This window comes from Triturus cristatus, chromosome 6 (genome assembly GCF_964204655.1).
Source record: "Triturus cristatus chromosome 6, aTriCri1.1, whole genome shotgun sequence".
In the NCBI taxonomy this organism is placed as follows: Eukaryota; Metazoa; Chordata; class Amphibia; order Caudata; family Salamandridae; genus Triturus; species Triturus cristatus.
This window is the reverse complement of record NC_140589.1, coordinates 1369048788-1369072297: the sequence shown is the minus strand read 5'-3', so window position 1 is coordinate 1369072297 and position 23510 is coordinate 1369048788. Positions and strand designations below refer to the sequence as shown.

At 44.2% G+C, this 23510-nt stretch overlaps 2 protein-coding genes across 2 annotated transcripts in view; one reads left to right on the top strand and one right to left on the bottom strand.

Annotated features, from left to right (window-relative positions):
* VRK2 (VRK serine/threonine kinase 2) overlaps positions 1 to 9486 on the top strand; it is a 370448-nt gene extending 360962 nt beyond the window's left edge. Inside the window, exon 14 of the mRNA XM_085612369.1 lies at positions 8259 to 9486. Coding sequence (XP_085468495.1) covers positions 8259 to 8495 — 237 coding nt within the window. The 3' untranslated portion in view covers positions 8496 to 9486. The remainder of the gene's footprint in view (positions 1 to 8258) is intronic.
* FANCL (FA complementation group L) overlaps positions 8448 to 23510 on the bottom strand; it is a 433780-nt gene continuing 418717 nt past the window's right edge. The window contains exon 14 of the mRNA XM_085612370.1: positions 8448 to 8582. Within this exon, the coding sequence (XP_085468496.1) occupies positions 8532 to 8582 (51 nt within the window). The 3' untranslated portion in view covers positions 8448 to 8531. The remainder of the gene's footprint in view (positions 8583 to 23510) is intronic.

Genomic DNA, 23510 nt, shown 5'->3' with positions numbered 1-23510 from the left:
GAGGCGTAATTGTTTTGATGCAGAGGCATGTCCGACAGTCTTGTAGCTCTGGCTCTGCATACAAAACAATGTATGGTGGCTTTGGAATGTCCCAGTACCACCGATAGAACACCTCTTGACTAAATTTAAAAAAATGCTATATTTTAGTAATATGAAGGGAAGGATTGTCAAACCCCCTGCTCTGTGTCCATTCAGTGAAAAGGCAGAGTACTTCATTAATTGCTGATGCCAGCAGAGTTGATCTTAGGGCAGTCTTGTCTCAGAAATCCACTAGTAAGAGTTGCATAGAAAATACTGTTGGCATTGCTTCAAGGGCATAGACCAAAACCTTTCCTCCAAAGTAGAAAGTGCAGCATTAAATTAGATGTGTGCTTTAAAACATTTTTGTGGAGGAATGGCAGAGATCAAGTTAGGTAAAGTAGAGAATCCTTTGATTCAATGCCCAAGGTAGTCAATTTCTTCCTTCCAGAATTCACATTTATCTTTATTAAGAGTAGCCTCAGCCTTGGCTAAAATGGATATATAACTTCTTCCAAAACAGCTTCATGAGAAGTCTTGTATTAACTAAATATCGATAGGTTATTTTTAAATTAGGCAACCCCACCTCTCCCCTATAATTAAATAATTTAGACACCCGTCTTTGAAAGACGGAAGACGCTCAAGTTAAAACGAATGGCTGTAGCAGTATTGATGCAAACTAGATGAAGTACTATACTCTAAGATGTCGACACTTAAGTCAGTTCAGTCTCGCATTATGCATAAAAAGATTTGAAAATACCTTTGCATTCAGCAATTTATTTAGTAAATCTTCTATATATAGGCTTGATTGACTGATCCGAGGTTAGTGAACACCCTCAGAGTACCATTTTTCTTTCTTCCTATAACTAAAGGCTACACCTGCAATGCCGTGAAAGCATGGCCCGAACGCCGCTGACAGATCTCTCCTAATAGTGATGTGAATATATTTTAAATGATGTTTCATAAGGATACTGTTTTCTTCCCCCTAATCATGTGATTAACCCCTTTGAATTGACATAGGGTAGCGGAAAACATTTGAGGAATCCTTAACATATATATTAGGCTTCCAAGTCTTAAAGATTTATTATCCACTTACATGTCCTTTAGTCAAGAGGTTTCTAAAGGAACTCAGTTTGGAGTGTACTTGTCCCATATGCAGGCTTGTAGGCCAGTGGTTTCTTACACATGATTTGGTTCTGTTATAAAGTGAAGACCTTCAGCAGTGCAGTAACCTAGACTTAATGGGCGGGGACGACTCAGTAGCCGTGAGACATGTTTATTTAGGTCTCATACCACGTCCTAGATCGATGAAGTCTGAATGTCCATTTATTGATCTTGCTTTACTGAAAGCAGCTTGGCCTCCCCTAAAATCAAGGGTTGGAGATCTGGATAGGGGCAGAAATAGACCATGAGAATAAACACCAAAAGTTCGAAAGATACAGGGTTGGCTATGCGCAGGGACTCATTGCTGCTACAATTTCTTCGGAGGAGACAGTTTGTCGCCCTAAGACAATATGTTGATGAAGACTGTCACTTATAAGTCAATTAATATTAAAGGCGCATGTTCAGGCCTTGATGTGCACTTTTAATAACAATGGGAACAGAAGTATATGCACACTGCCAAATTGCATAACTGCCTTATTGTTAAATACTGACTGGCCTTACAGGTTTATGTTGAATATCGCTCATACTATTACAGATGTATAGAGAACACGCTATAGCTAAATATCAAAATAAAACAAAAAGATTAAATAATTCAGTTTGCAATGATGTGCTAAGTGTCCTCATTCATTAAGCAAAGCTTTTTCAAAGCTTTTTTATTTTCATTTGCATATTTCAATATACATATTGTTATGTTATGTTATGTTATATGGCTCTTATAGAGCGCTTATCACCACTGGTCTCTAAGCGCTAAACAGACGCCCCACAAACATCATGCCCCTCCCGACCATCCGCTAATACCCAGTTAGGCCGAAGATGTTACCATGCCAAACAAGAATGTCTTCAGTTTTTTTCTGAAGGAAAGAAGGTTGAATTCTTCCTTCAGACTCGGCGGAAGGGCATTCCAGAGTTGAGGAATGAGTACTGAGAAGGCCCTACCTCCTTTGGTTTGTAAATTAAATCTAGGTTGAGCCAAATTTGGGACAGAACCAGAGCGCAGAGACCTACCGGGAACATACTTCCTTAGTCGCTGTTTAATATATTCCGGGGCATTACCGAATAGTGCTTTATGAGCAATACAGAGGCCCTTGAAATGGACCCTAAGCTTCACAGGAAGCCAGTGCAATTTGCAAAGGAGAGTAGATGCATGTGCACTTCTGGGGAGAGAGAAAACCAGTCTGGCAGCGTCGTTTTGCACGACTTGCAATTTCCTCATCAGCTTCTGTGACAGGCCCAGATACAGAATGTTGCCGTAATCTAGCCTCGAGATGACAGTAGCCGCGACAACAGTCTGTAGCGTGGAGGTAGAGAGAATGGCAGTAAGTTTACGCAGCTGCCGCATCACGGCCGTGCAGGAGCCTACCACTGCCGACACCTGGGGGGCCATAGAGAGAGCCGCATCGATCTTTAGGCCAAGACTCTTCACTACCGCCCCCGGGCTAGGAGTTTTGCCAAGTTCTGGAGGCCAATACAGATCGTCCCAGGGATTGGCCATGTTGGTCACCACCAGAACCTCCGTTTTGTCTGCATTGACTTTAAGGAAGTTATTAGTCATCCAGTTGACCGTGAATCTCAGAAGATCTCTAACTGCTTCCTGGGCCTCTGATGTGTCACCCAGCCGGACCAGTAACTGTGTGTCGTCTGCGTAGTTAACAGGGCTTAATTTGTGCCGGTGCTTTCCGGTGCTAAGCACCGGCACCTATTTCTCAGGGCCGGGTCTATAGAATTTGTGAGCATAGTTATGCTCCAGAGGTGTGTGTTGCAGTGGCTTACATTTTCAGGGTGGAGTTTATTTCACTGCTTGAGGCTTGATCGGGTCCGTCAGCTGCGGAGCAAGGAATGAAGTGGTGAACAGGGCTGTGGTCGGCGGCACCTTCAAGGCTTTGCAGGGACAGGCAGGCCTTAGCGCAAGTTGAACAGGCAGGCCTCGGCGCAAACGGAAGAGGCAGGTCTCAGCACAAAAATCGGCTTCCGGGGCACTCCTAGCAGCGCGAGACCTGGTTGGTTGGTTGTCCCTATCCAAGACGCCGGCCACAAAGGAGGGCTAACCTTGACACAGCTCAGGGGTCCTGCGCTCCCTGACACCTTGCATACTTTAAATGCAAAACTTTCCTTCAGACAAACTCCGAGCGCTCACCGTGCTCGGGGATAACAGGAGCGAGATCCCCCCTCCCCTCAAGCCTCCACCTCGGCTCTCTCTGGGCAGGACGTGGCTGTGTCAGTGCTCTCGGTGTGTGTGTGTGTGTGGGGGGGGCGGGGGGTGTGCTGGGGTTTGTGTAACAGGGAGTGGGGTGAGAGGGTCACCGGGGAATCTTACTTGTTCCCGTTTCTAGGCCATAACTTTGGGAAGGGCAGAGTAACGGGACATGCTAGCACAGCTGAGCGAGGCGCAGAGACCTGCCAAGAAGGGACGGGGTGTGAGGAGAGAAGGGAAGAAGAGGTGGTGGGAGAGGAGACGATAATGAAAAGTAGGTTTAAAATGGGGACGAGAGAGGAGAGAAGAGAAAAGAAGAAGCACAAAGAAAACCGGAGGAAGGTGAAGCCCAGAGAGTGTGAGGAAAGAGAGAAAGAACACTAGATGGAACAAAAACGTACAGACACCTAGGAAGAGAAGGGGCAGGGGAAGCGAGAGGCAGGCAGCGACAGAGCCGGAGGAAAGGTATGAGTGCATGCATATTTATATTCAACTGTTAATGTATCGATTTGATAAAGTTTATGTGTAAATATCATCTGTGAATATAAGGTTTGTTTGTGTAAGGACTGTTGTATTGTGTTCGATTTTTGTTTTTTAAAATTCCAAATAAGTCATAATCAAGTGATCTGTTTTGTTATTTTATGTTATAATTATTTGGCATCGGGCTGTTAGGGGTATTGCCTTATAAACCCCACTGCGAACGGTGTCTTGTCACCTTCTTTTAAAGGATTTCATGGCAGACTGGATCTTTCAGTGCTCATGCCAAGTGATTTGTGCAGTGACAATGTTTGATTGTTGTTAATGATATGTGTTGTCCGTTTCGTGTGTGTGGCCGGAGGTCTATCTACCAGGCTTATGCGCCAACTGGTGATCTGGTTTGTTTATTATCATACAAGTTTGTATATGTGTGTATTAACTTGATGTTGTGGGTGCTGTTTGTGAACTTGGATAGCCAACTGATGCCTTTCGTCGGCTGTGTTGTGTGGAGTTAAGGAGCTCTGTTTACACACATTCTGTTGTATGTTGGTGGGTCCTGATGGTGTGTGCAAGCGCTGTTGTGGGCACAGTAATATACATCTAAGTGGTACATCTGTGCAGTGCTGGAAGTGTGTTAGGTGTTCCATCTAATATTTTGTATTTTATGATGCTCTGCGCTATTTAGAGCTGTTGTGGGCACACTGACACCCGTGACTCTATGACATATGTATATCTTACCTGGTGTTTGTTTGCCCAGAGTTCTGTCTAACTCAGTATAATATTTTGACTAATTAATAACATGGCGTTACTGAGCGAGGATTACCAGGTTGAAGACATTCCGCCCAACCAAGGCAGTAACCAGAAGGAAAATAAACTATCTCCACCCCCCTTCCCACTTTGACCCAAATTTCAGGGATGGGGAGTCGTATACAATATCTTCTTGTGCAAGGAATAAGATGCTTCCAAATTACTTTACCCTTTTACTGCCATGCAGTGAGTAGACCGATTAGGGCAGCGTTCTCAATATATCAGTTTAACAGCCTCTTTCATTATGCCGTGGCTCCTGTTATATCTGGGTCTGGATTCTTGCAAGGTTCTCACTTTGCCACCTTTCCACAGCACTGCATACAGGGACTAGAAGTAGGCGGGAAGCGCTAGTTCCTGGTTTGGAATGCACCATGAGGCTGTGCACACCCATAAACTTGCATGTTAAAGGGTATTCACTAACTACTCTGCAATGTATAGCATCACTCAGCAATTGCATATGACTTTTTAGCGTGGCACACCGGAGAGAATACGCTTTTTAGAGATTCAGCGAGCAACACTAAATTAACGCATTTCACTTAATTAAGGAGAGCAGAGGCTGCCAGAACAAGGACCACAGTTTATAATTTGGAGGTTAAGACATCTGTAATTGAATTCCTCCACACTCTTTACTAAGTTGGCTGGCCTGTCATTTTTTCAGAGTTTGCATTATAATAATAAATTCCAGCGTATAAATCATTAAGGGCCCATATCAGCTCTCCATACATCCAGTGGTCTCTCTGTATATGTGTTAGCCTGTCTTCTTATCTATCAGACCATGCGTCAGCTTCATTGTATGTTTCTATGCCTCCAGGTCTGTGTCCTGGTCCGTGGTAGGTAGAGCCTCCAAGACAGTGCATGCGCTGATGTAAGGCATATTGTGGGGTTTCTAAGACCATACATTAGCTTAGAGCCCTCCCATTGAGTACAACTGATTGGATCTCCTGCCATTCTCTTTTGCCTGCTTCTTATTCGAAGGGTTTCCTTCTCCAACCTGTGTCTGCCCCTCCTAAGAGCACTGCCAATTTACTTGCGTCCTTCCCAGTGCTTAATTTGTGCCGGTGTTGTCCCACAAGAAAGCCTAGGGTCTCGAGTTGGGTAGAGCCAACCCAGGTCCACCCTTCTTTTCAAAACACTCGAGGAACAGAGGAAGGCAAACTCTGAAAAGGAAAGCTTACAGCGATTCCATCTCAAACCCCGCAGGGTTTGGTAACTGCCCCCTCCCAATGAGTCTGGTGATAATTTTACATCTAGGGATTTCTGGAGGAAAGGAAGGAAGTAAATCAACAGAACGTATAAAGATCACCCCCTCTCTATGCTCCTTCTTTAAGGTTCAGTCAAATGCGAGAAGCACATAACTCCATATCCCCTTAGTCCTCTCCTAGTGGTCGGAGCAGAGTCACAGGAAAGCTACACCAGAACTGTGGAGGGGGCAGGGGAAGAAGGGACTGTCCCTCAGTATCTGCTTTTCTTCCCCCATTCACACCTCACTCCTTTGCTTCTCTCCATTTTTCCTTCACTTTCTGCCCTACGTCCACGTTTCCTCTTAATGGCCGCCTCCCCTCATTAACTGCTTTTCATTTTACACCTTTCCATCTTTCATTTACACTCTCCTTTCATGCGATCCCCGCTGTCTGCTCTTCTTCCCTTGCCTTTTACTCTTTCCACTTTTCATTCTCATCATATTTCACTCCAATCTTGCAATCCCAATCTCCTGCTTTCCCCACTTCATTTCACATTCCTTGTCTACCTTTGTATCTTTGTGTCTATCCTTGCATTCAGACCTCTCCTTCTTCCTCCCTTTCCCTTTTATGTTTTTCCTTCTCATACATATCTTTATATCCACTCCAGGAATCTGTGTTTGATCTCAGGGTCATACATATAAATCTTGGTGTGGTCACTCAGTCTTTCATCTTTCTGGGGTCGATAAAATGAGTGCCATTGAGCTGGATAGCAACATTTTGAATTTGGTGTCCAGGCCAGCTCTGGTGAATATGTGCTTTACAAACATACATGGTGTGTTAAGGACACATAAATGTATTTTAATCTTTTGTTTTTCAATTTCTTTGCAATATTATACTGTCATTATTCCCTCTGTCCCTGCTTCATCCAGTATCTTTCAAACTCGCATACATTCCCTTGACCTCCTTTCTTTCCTTCGTCCCATCTTTTTCCTTTTTCTCTTCCTCTGTCCCTCCAGCCATACCTCCTTTCTTCTTTCCATTCTTGCTTCCATACATCCTCATTCAGTCCCCATCCTTCCTCCCTTGGTGCACTTTTTCCTCCATTTATTCCTTACTTTCTTTTTTTCCCTTCTCCTTCCTTCACCCCATTCTTTAATTTCTTCCTTTCTTATCCTCAAACCTTCCTTCTGCTCTTCTTCCTTTCTTCTTTCTATTTATCCATTACACATTCACTTCTTTTCTCGCACTATTCCTTAATTTCTTCCTTTCACTTTTTCTTATTTTCTCCTTCTTTCATCCATCACTTATTTGTTTCCTCACTCCAGTACTCCCCTTTGCGCCTGCATTTGTTGCTGCCTTCTTTAATGTATTCCTTCCTTCATCCCTTCCTTTCTTTTGAACAGCGCAGTGCAAGCACATTCTCTTTAGTTTGCAAAACTGCTTCAAGTACTCAAATGACCTTTTCTAAAGCTCCATTTTGAGTTTTATATACAATCTCTAATTTGAGTTCATTTTTAAGTTGTTGTCATAGGCTTACTAAATGTTATATTATGTTATGTAATATTGATTTGTATAGTGAACTAATCACTCAAGAGGGTATCCAGGTGCTTGGGCAGGTATGTAGGTGTGAGGCCCCTGAGGTAGCGCTGATGTGTTGAGGCTTATGGGTATGGGCGAGGCCAATACATTAAGTGGGTGGGGCTACTTGAGGAAGTGGGAGGAGCTGGGGAGTGGGTGTGGCCTCCTAAAAAAAATGTGAGCACCTGCACTTAATATTTTACAAATTAAGCACTGGTAGTTAAAGACCTCACAGTTCAACTGGCAACATACCAATATCATGTGAAGATTGTACCCAACCCTGAGACTTCATTCAGCCACACATTTGTTATCCGTGGCATGTGTAGTATCACTAAAGAATAAAGCCTGTTCCTTACCAATCAAACTCGTTGGGTACTCATAGTAGCTCAAATAACAGTAGATAATAAACTGTGTGATCTTTTCTGTTCATTAATAGAACAAAGTTAAATTACATACACTTTTTTAGAGAGGCAGTGTCAAGAAATGTATGAAGTACACGCTACAGTACATTTTCTGGTGAAAATCTATTGAGAATGTATTTTTGGATTTTAAATGGTATTAGAAAATAAATAACCAGGATGTTTTTAATTTTGATTATGAAGTTTTTTTTCCTCTGTCTAAACAATGCATACAGAAGAAAATTAAGACAAACTCAGTACGAGTGTAGCATCAGTTGTGCGGCCTGTAAAAGCTAGGCCCTTTTCGTATGAAACTACTTTTAACAAATTGGAAGTTTCTTAGAGCAAAATAAAACTTGACATTTTTCCTAGTGACAAAGTCTGATTGCAGTTATTTAATTTTAAAGTTGAACTGTAAAAGCAAATATACATTTTCTTTTCCAGGAAGAAACCTACACAACAACTTACTCTACAGCAATGTTAAAATACAACAGACAAATATCCGAGGAATTTGAAGAACATAAAGACAGAAAAGGATGCTTGCACAGATATTTACAACAAAATGCTCAGGATAATTGTACTGATGTATCTGATAATCTCTGCACTTTGCGACTAGCACTCAGTGCTTCAGCCACTGTTTTCCTTCTGGTAGCAATATTTTGGGCATTGTACTACCGCTGATGAAGTTTACAAGATTCTCCATTCTTTGTTGTAACTTCAGTTAGGTTCTCCTCTCGGTTTTTTGGTGGACATTTTCAGAACAATCGGCTTGGAAAAGAAAAAAGAACAGTTAAGGTTCTTTAAGAGGAAAACATTTACAAGAGTAGAAACTCACAGAAACATGCATTTTGGGTCATCAAAATTGTTTTTATTTTTTGCTACACAGAAATGAGTATGTAGTTATTCCGGAACTTCGAATCACATCTATTGGTAACATTTAGAGATGTTGCGACTGTCTTTAAGACGTGATGCACGGTATCATTAAGCGCAACCAGTTAGAAATATCTCCTGAAAATGTAAGTAATTGGGAATATAAGCACAGTTATATAGAAAACCTTGCATTGATGATGAGATAAAGTTACTTAACCAATAACGGTAAATTGGCCAAAGGATTTAGACCATATGAGTTGTTCCTAATAGAAGCATCCTGGGGACCTAAAGGCCTTTACTGATTAACTAAAAGGAGTCTTTGAAGAACAATAATGAAAAGGGATAGTTAAAGGGGAACTCCAACTAATTTAATGCAGCTATTCGCAAAATGTTTTCCAAAATAGAACTTTTTGCACAAGATACTACAGTTCAAATGCTGTGTAAAGATCCACATGAACCCGGCTCACAGTGGATTGGTACCACCACTTTCAAACAAGCTTTAACAAAGCTACTAGGCCGGGCTTAGGCAAGCAGGTGTGAAGGTTTATTTAATTATTTAATGAATTAGCAAAATCAATGCCACTGCCTGTCTGTGGTGGCTGTATGCTTGCTAATTTTTTTTTATTAAAAACAACTAACCATTACATATACTTAACTGCGCTTCTTAGCATGCAGGCATGCAAACTCTTTTTAGGTTTAATGTCTATCATAGAGAAATATGTTTCTTATTGCACAAAGAAAAAGTGCTAATAGCTTTGAATTGTTGCTACTGGAAAGTATAGTTTAAACCCACAAGGATGACAAAAAAACAAGAGAAAAAATCCTGGGAATAGAAAAGTATTGGCTAAAAGATCTGGCACTACGGTACACTTTATTTTAGGCAGATGTGCACATATGACTGGGAAATATACTATTGTTTGCAGTGCAAAAGAACCAGTGGTCCAAGCGGTGGTGATTGGAAGCACAACATGAATGACAGCTGAATAGACCATTGGGTGAGAGGGCTGACCCAAATCTCCTATGCATAATATTATTTACAATTGGTCATGTTACTTGAAGTAGGCAAACCATCTAACATTGTCTGCATAAAAGGACTGAAAATGAATGGGAGAGAAAAATAAATCAGGGAAAGAGGACAAATTATGGCCTAAATATAATCACTGCCCTATTTTTTCCCCTTTAGAATCGGTTAGAACTGTTTGCACAAGGTAGAAAACCCAGAACTCCCCCTATAAGAATATAAAGTTGATAGAACCTATTGAATTTGTTCTGCAGTCTGCATTCTACAGGGAAAACTTAAACTAAGCTGTTGTATCTGCGATTAGATCACCTTAAATGCATTGGAATAAGATGGTCCTAACACTGATTATCTGTGTAGAGTCTGCAGGTGTTACCAAGCTCTGTGTTGCCCTATGGACTACTCTCTATGTTGACAGGAACCGCCATCATGGCGCTCCCTGTCAATGTAGGAAAGGTTTAACAAATGGTACAGTATGGATGGTACAGTGTCAGCCAGCTGTCAAACTTTTAAAAAACAAACTCCTTAAGCAGAAGTTTGTTTTTGGAGAAAATAAAATAAAGCCCCCTCAAACTGAGAGTTTTCTCCCCAGAGTGTGGGGGCATTATAGTATTTTTCTGACCCTTACCACTAAGTTTTACTGGCGGTGATGGACACGAAAAAAAGAATTAACATGGTCTAAACTAAATAGAGTGCATGGTGTCCTTCCTCTGACAGCCCCTATTCCTTGGGAGGAAGTATTCTGCTGTCCACCAAATTCTAAGTCAAGCCTTTAAATGGCAACTGAAAGATGCCATTAAACCTTTGCAAAGTGTCAGCATCTGCTCAGAACTGCATATATTGCTTTTTTTATTCACCATTTTGAGCAACAACATAAAAAAGGTTACTTGAAATCTGCCAGCTATTCAACAGATTGTGTATTTTGTGGCAAGTGCAGAAAATCCATAACTATGCAGAACTGCATAATTGAAGTTGGCCTGGTTACAATACTTGGGGTTAAACACCCAGCTATCGTCTGATTTATAGAGTTCCTTCTCATGCTGTCATCAGGCACAAAATTGAAAAATAGTTGCTTGGCCTGTCTCATGTCTTTTCCATTCCCTCTGTACTTCATTAACATCTAGTTTATGAAGAACCCTCTTGGCCAAGAATATGGTTGGGAGGGAAATTGTTCATTTGATATCAATCAGTAGATTCGTGGAGCGCCTGTGAGGGTATTCAGGCCCTGACAAGGTCTGGTTGAATAGCCAGGTCTTCAGTGACTTTCAGGACTTTGGAAGAGATGAGGAGGTCTGGAGAGAAAAAGGTAGCTCGTTCCATGTCTTCACTAAGAGGTAGGAGTTACCTCTGCATTTGCTACATCGAATGTGGGGGGTGAGGGTTAGAGAAAGGTTAACAGAGCGGAGGTGTCTGGTTGACTGTTGGAATTCCAGGCGGTGGTTCAAGTAGGCGTATCCGCAGTTGTGTAGGGCATTGAACTGGCATCTTTTCTGTACATGGAGCCAGTGGAGTTCCTTGAGGTAGGGGGTGATGCAGGATTGTCTTGTGAGATTCAGGTAAAGTCTGGCTGCGGCATTCTGTATGGTCTGTAGGCATTGGAGGAGGTGAGTTACGATCCTTGCATTGAGAGTGTTGCTGTAGTCCAGTCGGCTGGAGATGAGGGCCTGGGTGATAGTGCGTCGAGCTTTGGAGTAGCCATTTGAATATATTACGAAGCATGCATCAAATGAAGAAGCAGAGACAGACTTGACCTGAGTTGTCCTGGTTAGCTTGTTGTCAAGAATGATGCCTAGACTCCTAGCATGGTCAGTGGGGGTAGGAATTGGTCTGTGTTCTGAGGACCATCATGATGCGGCCCATGTGGAACTTTTGTTTCAGAAGATTATTGCATCTGTGTTATCCATGTTGAGCTTCAGGCAGTTGTCTTTCATCCAGTTGTGGAAGTTGGTCTTGGTGTCTTTGGAGAGGATGAGTTATGTGTTGCCGTGTAGGATATGATGTAGAGTCCATGGGTTTTGACAGTGCTGGCCAGAGGTGTCATAAAAGTGTGGAAATAGGTGGAACTGAGCATGGATCTTTGGGGCACTCCACAGATGATGTCCTTTGGTTTGAAAGTGAAGCAGGGAAGGCACCTTTTTGCATTCTTTCAGTGAGGATGAAGCGATCCATCTCACAGCGGCCCCTTGGATGAATATGTCGTGCAGCCTTGTGATGAATGTGAGGTGGGAAACTGTATCGAAGGCCGAGAGGTTTAGGAGGATCAGAGCTTCAGTCTCTTTGGTCAAGTAGGGCTCGGATGGCGTATGTAGCCGTGATGAGGCTGTCTTGGTGCTGTGGTTGCTGCGGAATCTGGATTGGGAGGAGTCAAGTAAAAGGTTCTGTTCAAGTAAGGAGAGTTGTTGGTTGATGGCTTTTTCTAATACTTTGGCTGGGAACGGGAGCCCGGTTGGTAGTTGTTGAGTTCGCTGCGGTCTGCCAGTGGTTTCTTTAGTTGAGCATTGACTTCTGCGTGCCTCCATTCCTTTAGGAAGGTGGCCGTGGCAATTGAGGTGTAGAACAAGGCTGTTGAGTACGTGGCTTATTCTGGTAACACCTAGGTTGAAGATGTAGTGATGGCATGGGTCAGTTAGGTACCCTGCATGGACTAAGTTCATGATGGAGGTGGTGTCCTGTGGGGCGAGCTGGCTCCATTTGGTCAGTCCGATGTCTGTAGTGGTAGCGGGGTTGTTGTGTTGCTTGAAGAAGTCGGTGGCCGTGGGTTGAAGTTTCTGTAGATGTTGGGGATCTTGTTGTGGAAGAAGTTTGCAAGGTTATTGAAGAGTTCCTATGAGGGCGTAATATTGTTTGTTGAAGCTGAGGGGTTGGAGACTTCTTTGACTATGTTGCGTTCTTTGCTGATATAGGAGCTTGATTCTATGTGTGAGGCTATGGCCTTTTTCTTCGATTCTCTCAACTGTCTGTGTTAGAGGTTGAAGGTGGTCTGGTTGGTCATGTCCTTGCTGGTGCACCATCATCTTTTCAGTTGTTTACACTGTCGTTTAGAGGTTCTGAGGAATTTAGTGTACCGGCTAGTCTGCTTGGTGGACCTTCTGTGGGTGTTGTTGCAGATGGGAGTGACACAGTTGGTGATCCAATTGTTGAAGTTTCTGACATTCTGGTCTGGGTTGTTGAAGGCGTTGATCCATGTGTCCTTTGAGACTTTGCTCCAGTTGCGGTAGAGGGCGTAGGGCAGACTGGGAGCGGAGGTCCGTGAGCTGGTGATGTTGCAGTGGTCGGTCCAGGTGAGTTCCATGGTGTGGCTGTACCTGATGCGATCGCTGAAGGAGAAGATGGGGTCTAGTGTGTGGCCTGCAGTGTGTGAGGTCGTGGACTTGTTGGTTGAGTCTGATGTTGTTCAGGCTGTTGAAGATATTGGTAGCGTTGATGTCATTGTGATCGACAAGATGGAAGTTGAGGTCGCCGAGGAAAATGTAGTTGTTGAAGTCTACGGCAAGGAAGGCGATGAAGTTGCAGAAGGCTGGACGTGGTTCTGGAGGACGGTAGGCGAGAGTGCCCCTGATGGTGGTTTTTCTGTATAGAGTTTTTTTTTATAACTTATTTATTGATTTTTGTTATAAACAGTAGGCAAAAGACAGTACAGTTAGGCGTTAGCTGTGGTTGACGATGATTTCAGGTCCATATTCATACATTCGTAATCAAAACAATCAGTGACAATGATAGTCCTGAGTAGCAGAGTGAAGGAAATACACATACATCGCTACCATGTCAGTGTCTACCCAACAGATGATTGTGTTCCCCCGTTTATCCCAATACTTTGAGGGGTGTGCTACTGCTGGGGTTGTGTGCCTTTCAGGTCATGTACAGCTAAAAGATATGAGCGAAATGGCTGCCATATGCCGAGCGGCCTGGAAGCAGGCGGTTGCATGAGTGCTTATGTATCACTATTCGTGTACGTAACCAGGCTTTTAATGTGGGTGAGAATTTTCTACCCCAGTTGATGGCTACTTCCCTTTTGGCAATAAGGAGCGCAATTGCGACAAAGTGTCTCTTAGGGTTTGGGAGGTCCTATATGTGCCCCATTGGGGCCTGTAGTGGGGAAGGTATGAGTTCCATATCAATCATGCGAGAGAGCTTAGCAAAGACTGCTTTCCAATATCTAGTGATCTTATCGCAGGTCCATGCCATGTGTGCAAAGTCTGCCTGTGGGGAGTTACACCTAGGACACGTGTGGGGATGGGTCCATGCTGTGCACCCTACTCTTAGTCATGTATGCCCGCCAGAGAAACTTGAAGTGTAACAACTTGTGCCTGTGGTTAGGAGAGACGCCACTGTGAGTCAGAGATGGGATGGTCCAAGTCCCGCTCCCAGGCGGCACGCACCCCAGCATCCCGGCTTGGGAGTAGGGATATGGCAGCTTTGTACAGTTTGGACATAAGATGGAGCCCACTCGTGTCATTGATGATCCCTGTCAGCAAAGGGAATTCAGGTGGCTCGAGTGGGTAACTGGGAATTCAGTCCCTCAATGCCCCTGGCAGTCGCCACAATTTAAAATGATCCATAAATGTGGCATCACCAAAATGGGAGCCTTCCAATCCTGAGAGGATGTTACCACTGGGAAACAGGTCTCCAAACGTTGCCAAATGAAGCTTTGCTAATGTATGCTTCACTAAAGTAACATGCAGGATAGGAACCCTCCCTTTCCCTGCCAATGGCAGTGAAGGGTAATACAGGAGATGGGACCCGGTCGCACTAATCAGATGTTGCCAGGCCCAACTCGTTGTGGAGAGCGTCCGAATATTCTGCGGGTCACGCGGCAACCCCGCCGTCAGAAAAGTATTCCAGGGCGTCGGGTGCACGAGGTCCGCTTCTGGCCTGAGATAGGGGATCCTGAAATCCGCATGGTATCAGTGCTGCGCAAAGGTGGCCTGCGCGACGAGGTAGTATATGCAGAGATTTGGAACCCCAAACCCTCCCCACTCGTACAGCAACATCAGGGTATCCCAGCTTATCCGGGGCTGTCCGCCTCCCCACACTAGCTTAATCAGGTGCGACCGGAGGTTGGAGAAGAAGCTGTTATTTAATGGGATGGGGATATTAAAAACAAAAAAAGGAGAATGACCATTTTAATAATGGCAATACACCCTGTATATTTGGAGTTGGAAGTTTCTTAACCCCTTCCCAGAATCTTTAATCAAAGGGACACTGGAAAGAGGTACCAGACATGACACTGTCGCTTATACATAGGCTGTCCGGTTTTAGGTTTAAACCTATAATAACTTCTAAAACCCCACCGAAAGGGAAATATCCCTCACCAGTGTAAACATATAAACACTGAAAAAATACCTGCACAAACTAAATGCAAATTCAAATAAAGAAGGGGAGTGAAAGTCATGTTTTCTTCCTGAAGGGGCCAATACAATGCAACTTTGTTATACAAGCTGGCAGCAAGAAAGAATGGGCTAACATTATTCTGCTTGGGTTTTGTTGGTTAGGGATGTCATGAAAATATTGTTTCTTGTTCCTTTTGCTTTTTTTCAGTTTTGTGGTTTTAGATCTAAAGATGCAGGGTTTAGAAGCATGTTTTAGGTCTTGTTTAGTTATTTTATAAACTGTAGAGAATCAGAAAATGTCAAAATTATATTTGATATTTTGGCTGCGTTTGATTCTTTCACTGATAGGTAAAATGGCTGGTTTCATAAGAACCATTCCCAATATGTGCCATCACATTTACCCACAGAGAGTGGGTAAAAACCCTTGATACATCAGCCCCCAGTTTCTAGTGAGTCACTGTTGATAGTAGGTCAATTGCCAACACCTCAGGCTTTAAACATTCAAAGCAAGGTATAGTGACAAGTATGTGTGAAATGAGTGCTATCACCAAGCATCTGGGATAGTGGTGAAAACATGACACTAGACTTTTGGAAAACATGGAACGCAGTGTCACTTGGAATGCTGCTGCCAAAAGGTTCTTTCCAAGTTCAACAAAGATTGGAGTGATATGGTTTGTATTTGCAGTGATTCAGCTTCATATAAGAAAATGTTGTGTAATGACCTGCCAAAATCGATATGTGAGCTGAAGTGCTTCCCTGTAAGAGATCCCTGCCACTTGTTAGATGGTATGCTGAAAGCATCTTTACAATCTTCAGAGTTAATGAAGAATGCTTTTGACTTTTTTTGTTCATTCTGGTGCACTGTTTTGTTATGCACGGGAACTAAAACGTGAATGTTTCTCATTGTGTGCTTTGTGTGGCATCAAAGAAAGAGCCATCCCATCTGTTTCGCTTAGCTGATGGTTCTCAGTTCAAGGGGCTATGAATGTTATATTATCCATGTGGCAACCATTTACAGAATTTGTGCTGAGTGATGATGCCAAAGGCTAGAAATGTGAGGATCTTTGGTAGCATATTGCTAGTGATGTGAAAAAAAGTGCACTGTACTGCATTCTTAGATTTTTACAGGAAAACATAACTGCTGTAGTGGACATAATAAAAAAAAACTAGAGTCTGAAAAAACCCTTGTCTGTCAAGTGTTCAACAAAATTGGTGTAGATGTGAAACATCTCCTTGAGAGTAGGCTGGGCAACACCTTTAGTGACTTTGGAACTGCAACATGTTCCATGTTAGAGTGCTTGCCACTTGGTAAGCAAAGCAATGTTCAAGAGCAATTCAGGAACTTTTATTTTACAATGTATGAGAAATAGCTTGCAATCATGCATAGAAATGTCCCTTCACCAACCATGGCATTTGAAGTCAATGAAACCTCACTGTGGTACTCTGTACAAGTTCTAGATCCCTTCCATAAAGGGGAGTTTGTTCTGTAGTTTCAAAAGTGCTGCTTCATTTTTGACCGCTTCAATAACTCTGAGGGCATAAGAGCCCAGTTCAAAGCAAATGTTGCAGAACCTGCCCAGAGAATCGCAATCTTCAAGTGCACCAGTATTGGCACGGAAAGCTGTCAGTGGCCAGAGTTGGCAAATTGTGTACTGGCTGTTTTGGCGTTGCCTGTCTCAAGTGCCAATGTTGAGAGGGCCTTTTCACAGATAAGTTTACATGGAAAGGAAAGAGTGAGCGCCATGACCAAAGACTCACTGAAGAAGTATTGTATGGTGTACTACAATAAGTTAGATGTGGAAAAATGTACTTGGACCTCATGTACACTGTCTGTATACCATGCACTGCATCAGTGCAGAAAGCAAGCAATAATAAAAGCAAACCTTTCCATAAACACCGGAAAAACACTGTTTCTGTTGTTTTTATTGGCACGAAAATGTGTAACCACTGATAACCACTGTTTTTTTAAGGTATTGAAATCACTGAGAAAACCCCACCAGAATTTACCAAAAATAAAAACTGAAAACAGGAAAGCCTACTTATACAGTAACAGCGGCCAAATGCAGCTTAAGAGAAGAAAACTGAAGGCCTGAGTTGTCCAAATCAAGACAGCTTAAGACGTTTCCAAAACCACATGCCTCAAAGCATTAGATGAAGAATCTCTTCCAACTGAACACGTATGATGACTTAGGGGAAGGGCATTTGTTCTCTCTCAAGATATTCGTAGTCTGGTAGTGTCAGGTGACCATACTGCAGGTACTCCGAAACTAGGTGGTTACGCCAAGCAATATCAGGTGTGGATGCAGGATCTTTCTGGTGAGAGGGACTAGCCTCCACTGTGGTAGCAGACAAGTGACAAGTCCAGAAAACTGCCATTGCCAGGGCCTGTCTGGACCAAACAGGCTCATTGCCTCAATTTCTCTGAGAGGTAGGGGGGAATCAGAGAAAACGAGCAAATGAATGATACAAAGGCAGCAATTTTACAATTCAGTGGTGGCAAACATGCTGATGTATACTGTTCCCCAGGCTTTTAAATGGTAACCCACATTCCCATTTGGGTTCCTCCATGAGGTTCCTGCTGAGCTCATCCTCTTTCCGAATCTTTACGCCTTGGAAATGCCCCTTCATCATAGTGACGTCAATTTCTAGATACCAGTGTAGCACTGAATGTCCCCTGGTTCCTCTCTTCCGCTTGAGGTACTGCATTTATATACTGCTGTCCATCTGAATAAAGATCGCGGCTTCAGAGATTGTGGAAGGAAGGATTTGAAGGTGAGGTTTACTGCCCATATTTCCCGCCCTGTGATGAGATACGTTTGCTCTGAAGCTGACTATTTCCCTTGAGCCAAGAGGTTGCTAAGGTGTGCTACTCATCCTGTCACTGATGCTGATCATAATGATTTAATTTTAATGAGGTTTCTAATCTGAGATAGCCAGAAGCATATTTGACATCTTGAACCACCATGACAAGAAATAAACAGAGCTACTACTCGAATTAATTCTCTCTTCTCAGTTGTTTGACAACATTGCTCTTCCAAGCACTCAAAGTGGACACATGTGCAGTCCAGCGTTGGGTACTATGAAATGTAAGAGGCTATTTGCTCAGCTGTCTGATGGTTACAAGGGAGTCTTCTTGAGAAGTTAAAACATAGGTGACAGTCTCTCTTCCACAGCAAACACTTTTTGCATGCTTCAGAGTGCCCCACCCCCCCACAAGCTCTTCCCATGCAAGAAATCTGCTTCTGTTCTGGTCACTGTGACCGAAGAGAGCCTGTATTCTTTGCACTGTGATCTAGTTGTTTAGGGACCTTGCTCTTCCTTATGTAACATATTCTTGTAATCCATCACCACTCCCCTAGCTCCTCTCACTTTAATGAAGAGAGGATAGTAACAAAGACCATTTATGCATCTATTGCATTATTAAAGGGCACTGCTTGGGATAACTGGCAACATCGGCCTCTAATTAAGACACTCCAGAATGCTGCTCCAGGTAGTCTTCAAAGTGGGCTATGATTATATTGGACTCTATAAAAGGTAATCCAAACTCATAAATGCCCAAAAAAACGATGAACATGTGAACTACCTGGGGCGTGGCCAAGCAAAATGGCTGAATAGACGTGTCTTTATAGAGCTCCCAGCCCGGCGAGCAAAATACTCCAGATTCCTTCTGCAACCACAAGGTTTTGAGTCCTGTGAACAGGAGGGCATGAGCGCCTACCAACCCAGGGATTGCTTCCGGGCCCCTGGGAGACGCTTTGCGCTCTACAAACAAGCGCTGCTGGTCTTCTGTGTCTGCCTCCCCAAGGAACTGGCCTGGTGTTGAGCACAGTCCCCCCCAGAACGGACTGGCCGAGGTGCACCCCTATGTCAGTGAGATGCGAGGGGTGACGGACCCGCTGTATTGGGAATGACTCCCTATGAGGTTAAACAAGATGCTGTTGAGCACAGCTGGGAGGGGGGGCAACGAGATGCGGAGCCGGCCGGAGAAATCTTGCAAGACGGCGGCTCCACGTTTCTGATAGCAGTGCTGTCTGGACCCGCAGCGCACAGCGGCTGTTGGTGAGCCAGTCATCCGCATGCCAAAAAGTCTGATACGGCTGTGAGTGTGCCTCTGGGTGAAGGGCCAAGAAGGGGGCCCAACTTTGACCGCATTGCTTATGGGTGCAACCGGCACGGACACTGCTCTCTAGATGTGGCGACTAGGAGAGTCTGAGCAGCGCTGGAGCGGAGACGGCCATAAGCACAAGAGCTGCCTTGGGAATACACAATATTTCTGCTTGGGCTCAGAACAACCCCCTCCTATTCTCAATGTTGCACCCGCCTCCAGAGGACCTGGCCGCCGGAGACTGAAATGGACACTATGGCCATTGAAATAAACCACCTGAGACTAGACCTCAGTCATGAGCACAGAGGCGGGGGGAAGTTGCCAGGCCTGCTAAAAATGTTCAGGATCTCCAGGCGACAGTAGAGGGCCTAAAGTGCACTGCAAAGCAGATGGAGGATCGTCTCAAAGATGCTGAAAGGTGATCCAGACATAACAATCTCCTCTTCCTGGGTTACCCTGAGTGGGCGGAGGATCCCTCTGCAGACCCTTTTCTAGAGGATTGAATAACCAACAAACTCCAACCTACAAAAATCTTTAAGTTCTTTTCTATAGAATGCTGTAGGGCTGGCTCCCCAGGTGCACCGCATAGGGCACTCATTGCCCGCATGTTCAATTATAGAGACATTATTCTTCAACATGGACGGGCACTAGGCCCTCCACGCCATGAAGATGGGACTATACAAAAATATCTGTAAGCAACACAAGCGGATCTCATTTTCCTCGCAGTGCTTATCTACCTTTGTTTTTAATCCTAGCAGAGTCGCCTGAATAAAGACGTGTGGCGAACCCTGTAGCTAGTTTTAACTCACCCATTGCACTGCACCTCTCACCACGCCATACAGATCACATTGGGTATTTAGTAAATACCCCTCCAGGAATTAAAAGATCCCTGAGCTCCTCCCTCTCAGTGAGAGGGTTGTAGCCTGCACCTTGACTAGGCTTGCGCGGCGGTTCCCCAATGATGAAGAATGCTACCTTTGGTTGGTGAGAGAAACCATCCTATAAAGGGACACTTTCCTAGGTTTTGTTGTTGCCCCCTGTAACCTAACCTCTCTTTTCTAGACCCGTGGGATTTTGGGTTTTCAATTAATAAAGTAAGGGGAGTACACCCTCGCTGGTCTCTACCTCCGCTAGCCCCCACCCCCCCCATTTTCTTTTTATACTATACAAATTTTCCCTGACTATACAAGGAAAGTCCAGGATCTCTGCAAAAACTTTATGCAAGTCAAAAAAAGGCTAAGAGAATATAACTTAAAATACAGCTTGATGTCAAAGCTTCGTGTCCAGCACGATGGCAGGGTGAAAACCCACAGAAGGTGGCTTACTGGATGGAATCCTTAGGATTGAGACAGTTGGACCAGAACTTGGAGTGACAGGAACAGAGACGCCACGGTTTGCATCTGTGCACTGCCCATGAGTTAGACAGAGAACCCTGCTGAGCTTAAAAGGGACTGTATACTAGTCTGCTCGGACAGCACACTGCAGGCTGAGACGGAACATTTGGAGAAAAAAAAACCCTACTTACCACTATGCCTTGTGCAGGAAAGCCAAAGTGATGGCATAGCGACAAGGTGAGACGCCCCATGCTGCTTGCTGGGTGAACATTGGCCCCATGATTCAGGTAAAACCAAAGCCTGGGGGCAGAGTATGAATATTTAAGACATTGCCCGGGGCTAGCCCTCATCCACTTATGGGGACTATGGCTATGAGGGCCTATGACCAGTTGTGCCACTTTAATCTCTGGGTCAAGACAGTCCTGGTGCTAGTCCGATGCGAACTGCTGAGCCCTCACTGGGGGTTTATGACTAGCGGATGATCTGGTATCCTGGTCAGAATCTACACTTTGTGCTAATCTTGTTGGGTTAAGGGGGGGAAACTGGGGCAGGGTTTACTGCCCTCGACCACTAGTTGAGCCCGGGGGGAGTGTGGTAAATATTTCATTACCGGTACTATTTTTTATGCGGTAAAGTCTAGTAAGAATAACTCAGTAAATATAAGAGGCAGAATCCGTGGTATTAGAGGTTCTAAAAGGCTTTATTCCTATACAAAGGAATACAATTCGAATTGCAGGCTTCTATTCCATCACCACGAAAGTTCAGGAAGGAAGGGCATACATTATTGACAGATAATTAGTTTTATAGAAAATGCATTACAGTGAAACAGATGCAGGAGGCGTAACAGCTGATAATACAGATAAAATGTGCATACGTAACTAATAAAGGCGGACATATGGGCGTAATTTAATAAACGTCATTATACATGATGTCACAAGTGGGTGGATCCATAAGAGAATCCTGTAATGTCAGCAGAAATATTTGGCAGAGATGCGCGCGCAGCCGCATGACGTGTGATTGACGTGCAACTAGAGGGTGAAGGGGACTTGACATTTAGCTCTACATGTGGAGACAGAAGTCTGGGGGTCATGTCAACCTAATCCCAAATCATATCTAATATCCTATGTTTAAAGAACTGTGTTATCCAAAAGGAAAGGTTTCTAGGATAGAATCTATTCTATACTGACTGTTAGTGCGTGTACAAGCGTCTAAGTGTCTACACGAGATGCGAGGGGGTAGGAATATTCCATGGTAACCGGGGCTATGAATTACTTGCATGAGGACAGCGAGGCCTGGCCCTTTGCACGGTAGCTGGAGGAATGTTTACCTAAACTACTAGACAGGAATGTATCGGATGAGGAGCGGAGCAGATAATCTTGAAGGTGAAATACAGTTTTTGGCAGGCAACAGGCTGGATCAGGCACCGTTAGCCGCGCAGGGAGTAGGACAAAGTTCATGGATACAGATGCAGGCTCAGACTGGAGCTTTCAGAGGCAGAAGGCAGGAAAAAGCTTGATGACAGAATTCTGGGCCTACTCGCCTGAATCTGTAAAATGTGGAAAGTGAACCACATAAAGTCGGTGGCCTTTCATACTTAGGAATGGAATATCTGACCCATTCATGGCGGATCTGAAAGAGGACATGTTGACGGTGGACGCACATATATTTGCGTCTTCAAAACTGGAGGGAACATACATGTACTTATAGCATGCACATGGAGCCGTTGGGGTCTACGATAGGGGACATAACTGATCACAAAATTCATATTTCCTCAGGAGGGGGTGGTAAGAGGGGTTAGTGGCTATTGCTCGTGGGTGGGACGTACTGGTGTTTCTTTATAATCATTGTTTTTCATTTTAGAGTCGCAATTTTATGCTTAGTTAAGAAGGGTAGTAGAGCTTCCATGGATAAGGGGCACAAATCGTGGTTCTGTTAATCCTGCATCCAAGCGCTTGGGACTAGGCTGGCATTTCTTGCTTACACATGGAGGGTCTGGGTACTAAACATAAGTTACTAACATGGAACGTGCTGGGTCTAAATAGTCCTACTAAACGCAACAGGGTGTATGCATACCTCCGCAGATACAGCACACCAGTGGCCTTACTGCAGGAGATTACACGTCTGGAGAGATTGTATAAAATGCCTGAGGAGGAGAGGGTGCAGACAGATCTTTGCTACTTCCTACCCAGCTTATGCTCAGGGAACTCTCATATGGATAGCTCCGGGGGTACCATTTAGGCCCGTACAGGAGTGCCTAGATGCTGATGCACGCTATGCCCTACTTGCCCTACTAGAGGGGGCCCTTAATGCACATGATTTAGGTCTTATCAACATACACACCCCTAATGTTGACAATGAGAATTTTATTGGTACGGTGCTGAAGGCTCACAGATCTTCCCGGAAGTGGAAGACACACTGGCCGGTGATCTCAATTGAGAATTGGACGGTGGGCTTGATAGGTTCCCACCCCCATCCAGACACGGAGCCCTGCGTGACCACTATCCTTCTGCAGGCGCAGAATAGCCTCAGTCTAGTTGATATTTGGTGCTAGCGCCATCCGCGCACACACGCTTATCTCCTGGTATATCCCAGCCACAGGTACACACAGCCGCTTAGATTACTACTTCATGCGAGCAGCAGCTGCCCACAGAGTGTTAGATGTACAATACTTGGCCCGCTACATCTCAGACCACTCCCCCTCACATATTCACTCCAAAGACATACACTAAAGACACGACTGTGGAGGCTTAACACCCACACATTAACGGATCTGGCCTTCAGGGACACACAGTTGGATGCATTAACGCATTACTTAGAAACAAATTGGAAAGCAGGGCAGCGGAATGGGACGCCACAAATGTGGTGATCGGGGGGGGGGGGTTGCGGGTGGTAAATGCTTGGCAACTACAATTGCTATAAAATACACTCTGGAACTGCAACTGTTGCGACAGGAAACTGAGCTAGACAGGCTAAAGCGGTTGCTAACTGCGAACTCAACAATTATAAAAGTCTGGGATAAACACACTTGGAGCATTTGTG